The sequence below is a fragment of the Papilio xuthus genome, unplaced genomic scaffold (assembly GCF_000836235.2).
Source record: "Papilio xuthus unplaced genomic scaffold, Pxut_1.1 DF825783.1, whole genome shotgun sequence".
Classification (NCBI taxonomy): domain Eukaryota; kingdom Metazoa; phylum Arthropoda; class Insecta; order Lepidoptera; family Papilionidae; genus Papilio; species Papilio xuthus.
The window spans coordinates 3,106,000-3,115,744 of NW_013532866.1; the positions used below are offsets into that span (position 1 = coordinate 3,106,000).

Consider the following 9,745-nt stretch of genomic DNA (forward strand, 5'->3'; position numbering starts at 1 on the left):
TTTTAATTATTTCTTATTAGTTTTAAATGCACTTAAACATCTTATTGGCTAATAAAAACGTATGATCTTTTAAACAGATAAAATTAAAGGTCTGAACAAATAAATGAATCTAATAATATATAGAAAATTATTATTCTAAAATATTTTCCATTGTATAAAAAATTGCAATCTTCACAAAGAATTAATTACTCGGCGTGAGCGAGACAAATGTATACACAATTAGGCTAATGTGCGATTAAAGATAATTATCATTTAAATCACTTACTGTGGGTTACCGAGACCAAAATACATATTTAAAACATATTGTTATCTCTGTTTTGTCAAAGATAATGACAGGGATGACGATATGTTTTATACAGAGGTTTTGGTCTCATAATCCAAGGGTTAGTGAATCATAGAATTGTTTGGTATTTGAGTAAAAATTAACTTTTTTCTTTATAATTATTTCTTAATTGCTTTACTTAAATAGTTGATAAAAATATATATTTATGTTGATTTAATTAATACATTTCTAACGTTTAAATTTTATTAAAAACGCGTATTGTTGTCATTTCAAGTGGAATGAAAGAGATGGCGATATGTTTTTGTATAATTTTATCTCTAGTGGATATAAGTTGGGAATGTATAAATAAAATATATTCGTCAACATATTTCCTAATTATATGTAAAATATGCAACGAAATTAAATCGATTTATCTATATATGTTGACTGGACCACAAAACAATGGAGATTTTGTCACTTTGTTTACTTTCCCAAATTAAATGTATTATAATAATCAATATTAAGTCAAAATTTATTTATTTTCGGAATATTATGATTGAATTTAATATTTTCTCAGTAGACAGATTACATTTTTTTTTAATTTTTGCTAATATTTTATAATCGTTTTTTTTTTGTTTTGTTAAATATTATTTCGTATCATTATGACTCTATTGAATTTGCACATAATGTATGAATAAATCGCACAATATCAACGCAAACTGCCCTCTATGCCTTTGTAATTAAATTAGATAAAATATTTAAAAAAAAATCTCGCTTTATAATCTGTATACAATTATATTTGGAATTATAATCTGTACATATCATGTGTCAAACTATGTATAAAATATCTTTCATTTATTGGAAATAAATTTCCGAATTTCTGGAAAACTTGTTTTATTGGTATGGAAAAATATACGATCATTTTTTTTATTTGAAATAAAACAACACAAATAACCATTTTTTTTATTTAACAGTGGTTTAAACCCACAAACCAACATAAATTAACAAATGTCCAACAACGACGCGATTCGTCTGAGTGTTTGTACTGTAAGCAAATTCTAGTCGCCTTCCCTTTCCTACCATTTTTAAGCTTAGGATGAGAAGAGAATGATTTGCGGAGGGAATAACCTCTAAAAAAATATAAAATTTCAGTCTTTTAAGCTTTTTTCTGTTCCAACTTCTGGAATTCTTGTAGCAACGCCTCGTCTTCAAAGAATGGGAAGTCTGGAAACAAGAATCATCTAGAATTAGTTATATTTAAACGCAAAGTAGTCCTTAAATAAGATTAAATATAAAAAAATCTTCATATTACGCAGTTTTTAAAAATTTCGCCTTACCTTTACTCTCTTGCTCCAACTTAATTTTACCAATGGATTCTTCTTTTTTAATTTCCTTCTCACCGAATTTACTCTGAAAATGTTTTTTCATATTATTTTTGGCATTTAGTATCTGACTTATAGTTATTATTCTAAAGAAATTTTTTGATAAAAATTTAAAATTACTGGCAACATTTTCAAATGTCAATTTCATACAATAATCTCGTATCATTAGTAAAAAAAAATGTTTTATTGCATCGAAAATAGGTTATATATTTAAATAATTACCTTTATAAATTCAGGCAGACCTTCTTGCAGATGATACCAGCTCAGGATAAATATCAGTGATACGAAAAAAAGATTTGTTGAGATTCCTAAAAAAAAACATCATACAGGTTTGACTCGGAGTCAATTACTATTACGGATTTGAATTCAAGAGCTTAAAAACCTTTACACTTAGTGCAGGTCACACCCAATTAATATGAAATGAGAAATGTTATAAATCATGTTTGTTTTTATGTTTAGCTCTCGCCCGCGACTTTTCCAGCACAGAAAAAATAGCCTATAACATGACAGCTTTCATTAGCTACCTTCCAGTCAAAATCGAAATTACCCGGAACAAACATACAGACAATATAATTATTATTTATTTTACAAAGCAATTACTAATTCTTGAAATGTTTTTTTTTATATTTTACATACAGACATTCCTATTTTATTTATATGAATATATAACTGACCAATAAGTGCAGATATCCTTGGCCAGTAGTACATAATGTACCGTAGTCCGGAGAAATGCGCCTGCACATGTAACTCGCAACCATACACCTGCACGAACCGAGACTGCACCTCAATGTACGCGTCAGTTACCGAAAACTCCTATACAATGCATAATAAACCTTATTACTATCACATTACGAAATAAAACTGACATTAAAATCATTCAGGCTAAATCCACTGATCTGTATAAATAGATAGGTTATTGCTTTAAAATGTTAAAGCGTTACTGGCAGTCATTTATATCTAAATTATTAGTTCGAATTTACAGCACCGCTAGCAATCGTAACCTACAGCGCCAAAATGATGAAAATCAAAATGGCACAAAATAATATGGTTTATAACCTATCCATGTATAGACGTCAGCGGCTGAGTCGCACCGAAAAATATACAATGTGTTATATACCTTAACCCTATAACAATATGCAGTATTATTGAATGACAAACAAAATCGATTAGACTCGGACAAGTGTACATCATATACTATACCTTATCACCTTAAAAATAGGGGATATAATAGAATGAATCATCAAAATAGCTTTTCCTTGGAAATACCGACAACCTATGTACAATGTAAAATATACCTTATTTTTATAAGATTACGGTGTATAATCCATTGTCATCTTATTCAAAGTCAAATGTCAAAGTCGTAGCTTGTTAACAATACAAATATGTCAAATAAGTATGTAAAGAAAATGGCGGGTAAAATTTCAATATTCATTGTTTCGACGCGACAGTAATTTTTGATTTCCTTTAAACTGAAATTACAAAATCTTTAATTCTAACGTTGAATAATTTAAACTTAATTAAAAACAATAATTAAAAACTTACAGGATCATCAATAAAGTCGCTGAATAACTCGACATGTATTTGCTGTTTCTCCTCCTCCAGTCCACTCAGTAACATGGGAGAGAACACGGTGGTTCTTATCAAATGGTGCAACTTTGACCTGAAGGGAAACCTATATCAGTGTTGCTATATATAATTTTTAGTAAGAAGGTAGAGCTCTATGGTCGTGTGGTGAAACATAATTTTAAGATAAATGACACGTCTACTAAATTTATTAAAATAACTCTACAGAATCTGTAATAGTTGTTTAGTAAAGTGGACCTAAAAACTATAATTTGTGGGATAGTTTCTCTCTTCGGTTGCCCTGATTAAACTTACTTAATATAGCGATTCCTCGTTAAAAAAAATAGTAGCCTATAACATGCTCACATACATTAGCTACCTTTCAGCCAAAGTACCATCATAATCAGTTCAGACATTCCGGAGTTTATCTGTTACAACCTTGCGGACATACAGAGATTGCATTTACCTATATCGTATCATCGCAGCACGACAGGAAGATGACACAAACACTCCGCCCTTAGCCCGCAGTTGCGCGCAAACCATAAACATGCCTGCGAACAAACATCGTCTGCGAAATATCACATATAAAGACCAGATAAAAATATGTAAAACACATAAAGATTTCTGATTAAAGCTAGAGGAGAAAATCTGATAAACTTTAAAAAGTTTGTAAAAGGGCCGAAGCTCTAAGCCTGATAAAGGTCATGGTCAGATTTAAAACCTTATAAATAAAAAAGGTATAAAGCCAGTGACCTTGGCCAAAGTGAAGTCTAAAAACGATCAAATCTGAAATAAAAAAAAACAAAGAAGAGATTCAGAAATAAACCCGCCACTAATCTGACTACAAGTTGTAACTCGTTATATTTTTATTTAGTATTTCAATTACATATAGCAGAAATGCATTGCCGGTAAAAGATAAGATGATCTACGACCCATCCACAATCACCCAAGTGATAACACAATTGAAACTTATGCACATAATATTACTAAATTTTTATTCTTCATTTATTTTACTACAAAGGTTAATAGGTACTGTGTGTAGGTAAAAGTAATAGGTACATAATACAACTTAAAATCATTTAAATAAGTTAAGAAAGTTCAAGAAAGTAGGTTATAACGGTGAACTTCGACAACATGATGAAATAATGGAAAATAAGAATGAAATGTCAACTACTGTAAGAAATATGACAGAAATTAATTTATTACAATTGATGTGTATTTATATAAACTTGACATACTGACCATTGCTAGAGCTGTACTTGAATTTACAAGCTTTAACTTTCCACGCCACTACAATTATCATGTATTACAAGTTTATACTTAGAGCAAGTTAGTGACACTAAACATGAAGTCAAAAGAAATGATTACACTTCTTTGATATAATTATAATTTGGTTATTTTATTCACTTTAAAGTGTTTGCTAGATTAGTGGCAGCGGTCATTACGATATTTTAATAAATTCAGGCCACTTTATAAAAAACAATAATAGTAAACACATGCCTAAGTCTTTGTTGATCTGTGTCTCGGGCATGTCGAGGACCAGTTTTATCCGATATGGCTGTCCTGACATCAATAAACTGGTGCGTCGTGTTAGCTGCACATGTGCCGATGGGAAGGAACAAACTCCTATTTGTTCCTCACATGGTCTGGAATTAATATTTTAAAATGGTTTTTATTAAATTCAGCCAGTTTATTAGGCTAGATGTTTAACTTTTAATAATATATTTATAGTTTGAAGTAATGAAATTTAAATATCGAAAAAGTACTTACTTGAATTGTAAATGAACGGGCCGTATATGTGTTACGTTAGGCATATAAATGTAGTAAAATATAACATACATAAATATAGAAATCCATAAAATAGCGGATAAAAACACTAAAAGTATACCAGCCCTCAGTAATATCTCTTTTACACTGTTAATACCTTCGTTAGTTTTCTTTTTATAATCTAAATATTGGCGACCGAAAAAAGCTTCGATAGGTAATCGGACAAAATCTCGTAAAATTTTAAATGGATTTAAATACACTAGTAAAGCCATGTCTACATTCGAATGGACATTGAGACCTCAGCTTATCTTTCCCAGTCAAGGAAACGGACCTAGGACTGGTGGGTAGATAATACTTTAAAATGATAACGATAAAAATATTAATTTTACGACGATGGAGTTTATATATCTTTGTAACAATATTGTTTACACATTATGTGGTCCATTTTTACATTTAATTCAATAACTATACTTCCAAAAACTAGAATATTCAATTAAATAGACTTCTGTTGATGAAACAATGATGAGGTTTTTAAATTTTATCAACAAAGCAAAGTCAAACAATGTCACAGAATGACAGGCGACAGGTATCAAAATCGGGGGAAAAATTTCTAAGTACGCATTTTATTGTGTTATTACGGATAAATCTTTAATTAAAATAATTTTAAACTGCATTTAACGGACTTGAAAAACAAATTGAAATATCTTCTCTTTATTATAATCAAAACTTTTTTTAATCACTGAATTGTTAAACTTGCTTAGATTCTGGTTGAAAGTTGCGTTGCCTTTGTCTACAAGGTTAATCAACAAAAAAATAGATAGTCAAATTTCTATCTGTCAAAAATAAAAATAACAACATTGATAATATTTAAAATGATAGTAAGGAGAAATGTAAGAATTCACAATTTATCATTACAAAGAACGTTAAAATCAAGCACAACTCGTATATTTACTCCAGATTTAGCAGCGGCGGCTTACAAACCAGAAGTTGTGGAAAAAAATAGATATCATGAATGGGAAAGTAAAGGACTTTTTATTGCGAAGAATTCAAGTAAAGAACCGGTGTTTAGCGTTGTCCTGCCACCACCAAATGTTACAGGAAAACTTCATTTAGGTTAGTTTAATTTAAACATTTTATAGTTTAAATTTTCATCGTAAAAATTTAAGTAATCCAGTTTTAAATCTTAAACATTCTAACCTAAAGTTGTATCAATTTAAATTACAAATATCCCTTATATTGCCTTGTAAACTTTACTTCTGGTTGCAAATCAATTTTAATATGATAAAAATAATCTTTATCTTTACATAATCAAAGACAAAAAGTTAAAAACGAATATAATTCCAGGACATGCGTTGTCCTGTACTATACAAGATGTGATTGTAAGACGAAAGAGGTCAATGGGTCACAATGTCTTATGGCTCCCTGGTACTGATCATGCAGGTATAGCCACACAGGTAAAATATTATTAATAAATCTACCATAAAACTTATAATTCTTTTCAGGGTTCCATACCCTGAAAGGAAAACGACAGAACCTTTATAAGATCGTTGTCTGTCTGCCTGTATGTCTATTATGCCTTTACAATTACCACTAAAATTTTTCTAAATATTTTTCAGGGTGTAGTTGAGAATTATTTAAAAAGCAAACAAAATATTACACGTCATGAAATCGGTCGTGAAAAATTCAACACAGAAGTATGGAAATGGAAAGAAAAACATGGCAACACTATATGCAATCAATTACGTACTTTAGGCTGTTCTTTGGATTGGTCTCGTCAAATTTTCACAATGGATCAAAGCCATTCACACGCTGTAAACACTGCCTTCATACAATTATTCGAAAGAGGTCTTATTTACAGAAAGAAAGCGTTAGTTAATTGGTGTAACGCTTTAAAATCTACTGTTTCTGATATAGAAGTGGAAAATATACAAATAAATACACCAACAGATTTAAAGTTACCAGGTTATAAAGACCCTGTAAAGTTTGGCTTAATTTACAACTTTGCGTATAAAATATATGATAGTAATCAAGAAATTATTGTGTCTACAACTACACCGGAAACAATGTTAGGTGATACAGCCATTGCGGTACATCCTAATGATTTAAGGTATGTTTTAATAAAAAAAAATTCTTTTATATTAGATGTTCCTTAATAACATTTGATACTTTGACTGTGGGTTTCGGAGACCATAATATTGGTTAAAACATATTATATCTGTTTTGTGTAAGAAGTCCCCGTCTTTCATGTCTTACAGTATGTTTTATACAGAGATTTTGGTCTTAGAAACCCATAGTGAGATATAGCACTATTGAATTTGTTAAATTTTGCACTATTTTATTAAAATTAATTATTTGATATTAAATATATATTAAGAGTGTATTTTAAAATGAGTTATGGTTCAAAATATCTAGTATTATACAAATATTCGTTTGAAATAGGAAAACTATTTATCTTAATAATAAAGAATTTTCTTTTCAGATACAAACATTTAGCAGGAAAAAGAGCAATACATCCATTCAGAAATGATACCATCCCAATCATATACGATGAGATGGTCGACAGTAAATTTGGTACAGGAGCTGTCAAAATAACTCCAGCGCACAATAAAATTGACAACGAAGTCGCTAAAAGACATCGTCTACCATCAGTACAAGTTATAAATGAAGATGGTTTGATGCAAACATGTCAAATGTTTGATCAAATGAAACGCTATGAATGTAGACAAAAGTTGGTCAAACATTTAGATGAAATGGGACTTTTAAAATCCGTACAAACACATCAAATGACATTACCAATATGTAGTCGAACTGGAGATGTATTAGAATATTTACCTAAAGAACAATGGTTCTTATCTTGTAGGAAATTGAACAAAGCAGCATCGAATGCTGTTAAAAATAATGAATTAAAAATAAATCCTGAAAAATATATAAAAAATTGGATAAATTGGACCGAAGATGAACGTGATTGGTGTATTTCAAGACAATTATGGTGGGGACATCAAATCCCAGCTTACAAATGCAGTGTTGACAAAGATGTGATATGGATAGCTGCAACTGACGAGATATTAGCTAAATTACAAGCATCAAAATATCTTAGAACTGCACCGGAAGATATTACTATTGTAAGAGACACAGATGTTCTTGATACTTGGTTTTCATCTGGCATTTATCCATTTGCTGTATTAGGATGGCCAGAAACCCATAATAGTGATGATTATAAAGATTTCTATCCTTTAAACCTAATGGTAACCGGTCATGATATCTTAGGTTTCTGGGTACACAGAATGATTATGTTAGGTATAGAATTAACAGGACAGTTACCTTTTAATAATATTCTACTACACGGTGTGATTTGTGATAATAAAGGTGCAAAAATGTCTAAAAGCCGAGGCAATGTGATTGATCCAATTGATATTATTAACGGAATTTCATTAGAAAATCTTAAAATTAAAACTGATGGAATGTATAAAGATGGTATTATTAATAAAGAAGAATTAAATAAAGCTATAAATTATCATAAATGTAATTATTCCACAACAAAAGGTATACCAGAATGTGGAGTTGATGCTTTAAGATTTACATTATTGTCACAAGACATTAAATCAAATTTCGTCAACTTCGATATCCATCAATGTCATGCGAACAAATTATTCTGTAATAAAATATGGCAAAGTATCAAATACGTGCAATTATCGTTTAATAAACTTAGACCAATCGATGAAATAACACGAGACGATTTAACATATATTGATAAATGGATTTTAAGTAGACTAGCAGATATGGTTGATAAAGTTAACAAAGCAATCGATGATTATGATTTTCATTTAGCAACTAAAGCAATAAAAACATTGATTTATAGTGAATTTTGTGATGTTTACCTTGAAGCAACCAAACCGGGATTTGATGATAATAATATGGGATATGCTCACGCGCATACACTTTCGGCAGTTCTGAACACTTCACTAAGATGTCTAGCTCCAATAATGGTTTATCTCACAGACGAATTGATACCAAAAATACCTAATTTCGAAACAAATATAATACACAACTTTGATGACTTAAAAAAACCTTTCTTCGACTACCCACAGACAAAAGATTTTGACATTTGGAGAAACAAAGATTTAGAAAATCAAGTTACAAAATTATTAAACGTTATAAGTCTTGTTAGAGAATTAAAAGGAATGTATAATATTTCAAATAAAATAAAAACATCAATATATGTTACAACTAACAATGATACATTAATGTTGGATTTAGACAATAATCAAGACATAGTTCTACATTTGACTAAATGTGGGTATTTAAAAATTAATCTAGACGATAGCAAATATTCTGTATCTACCTTACTTGATAAAGATACTGAAATAAAATTAGCTATTGAAGAAGACAATGCAGCTAACATTATATCAGCCGCTAAAGAAAAATTAAGAAATAAAATTAAAAAACTGGAAGAAAATTTAGATAAATTGGAAGCTAAATATTCAAGTAAATACTATGTCACATCTGTGCCTGAACATACAAAAGTTTTAGACAAAGAAAAATTACTTATAAAAAAGGAAGAACTAAAACAACTACAAAGACTGATTTAACACCTCAAGTTCTCGGCAGGAGTATACTTTAGCAGGTTAAAATTGTAGTAGCATTTAAAGTGTTATAACAACATTATTATTTCTGAAATCAAGTCAATAAAGCTAACCATTCTTTAAATATATAGGTATAAGAATTCAGTTATTTATTCTATATATAAAATGTTTAATAAATCGTTCTTTAT

At 29.6% G+C, this 9,745-nt stretch overlaps 2 protein-coding genes across 5 annotated transcripts; one reads left to right on the plus strand and one right to left on the minus strand.

Moving 5' to 3' along the window:
- Window positions 1-1,211: 1,211 nt before the first annotated feature.
- Window positions 1,212-5,399, minus strand: Seipin (lipid droplet biogenesis associated protein seipin). 3 transcript variants are annotated; one of them, XM_013323242.1, is made up of 8 exons: window positions 4,978-5,399; window positions 4,708-4,853; window positions 3,674-3,758; window positions 3,187-3,304; window positions 2,319-2,457; window positions 1,867-1,952; window positions 1,600-1,672; window positions 1,212-1,486 (listed from the first exon to the last, which is right to left on the minus strand). In XM_013323242.1, exons 1-8 carry the CDS (start codon window positions 5,244-5,246, stop codon window positions 1,419-1,421), a joined length of 984 nt encoding a protein of 327 aa, XP_013178696.1. In that variant the 5' UTR covers window positions 5,247-5,399; the 3' UTR covers window positions 1,212-1,418. The 3 variants fall into 3 exon arrangements, with proteins under 3 accessions (XP_013178696.1, XP_013178698.1, XP_013178695.1); XM_013323244.1 differs by having other exon boundaries at window positions 2,319-2,406; window positions 3,187-3,316; XM_013323241.1 differs by having other exon boundaries at window positions 3,187-3,316.
- A 418-nt stretch (window positions 5,400-5,817) lies between these two features.
- ValRS-m (Valyl-tRNA synthetase, mitochondrial) lies at window positions 5,818-9,718 on the plus strand. Of its 2 annotated transcripts, none has more exons than XM_013323206.1 (4): window positions 5,818-6,087; window positions 6,319-6,428; window positions 6,591-7,081; window positions 7,454-9,718. In XM_013323206.1, exons 1-4 carry the CDS (start codon window positions 5,847-5,849, stop codon window positions 9,561-9,563), a joined length of 2,952 nt encoding a protein of 983 aa, XP_013178660.1. In that variant the 5' UTR covers window positions 5,818-5,846; the 3' UTR covers window positions 9,564-9,718. The 2 variants fall into 2 exon arrangements, with proteins under 2 accessions (XP_013178660.1, XP_013178661.1); XM_013323207.1 differs by having other exon boundaries at window positions 5,995-6,087; window positions 6,319-6,414.
- Window positions 9,719-9,745: the final 27 nt, after the last annotated feature.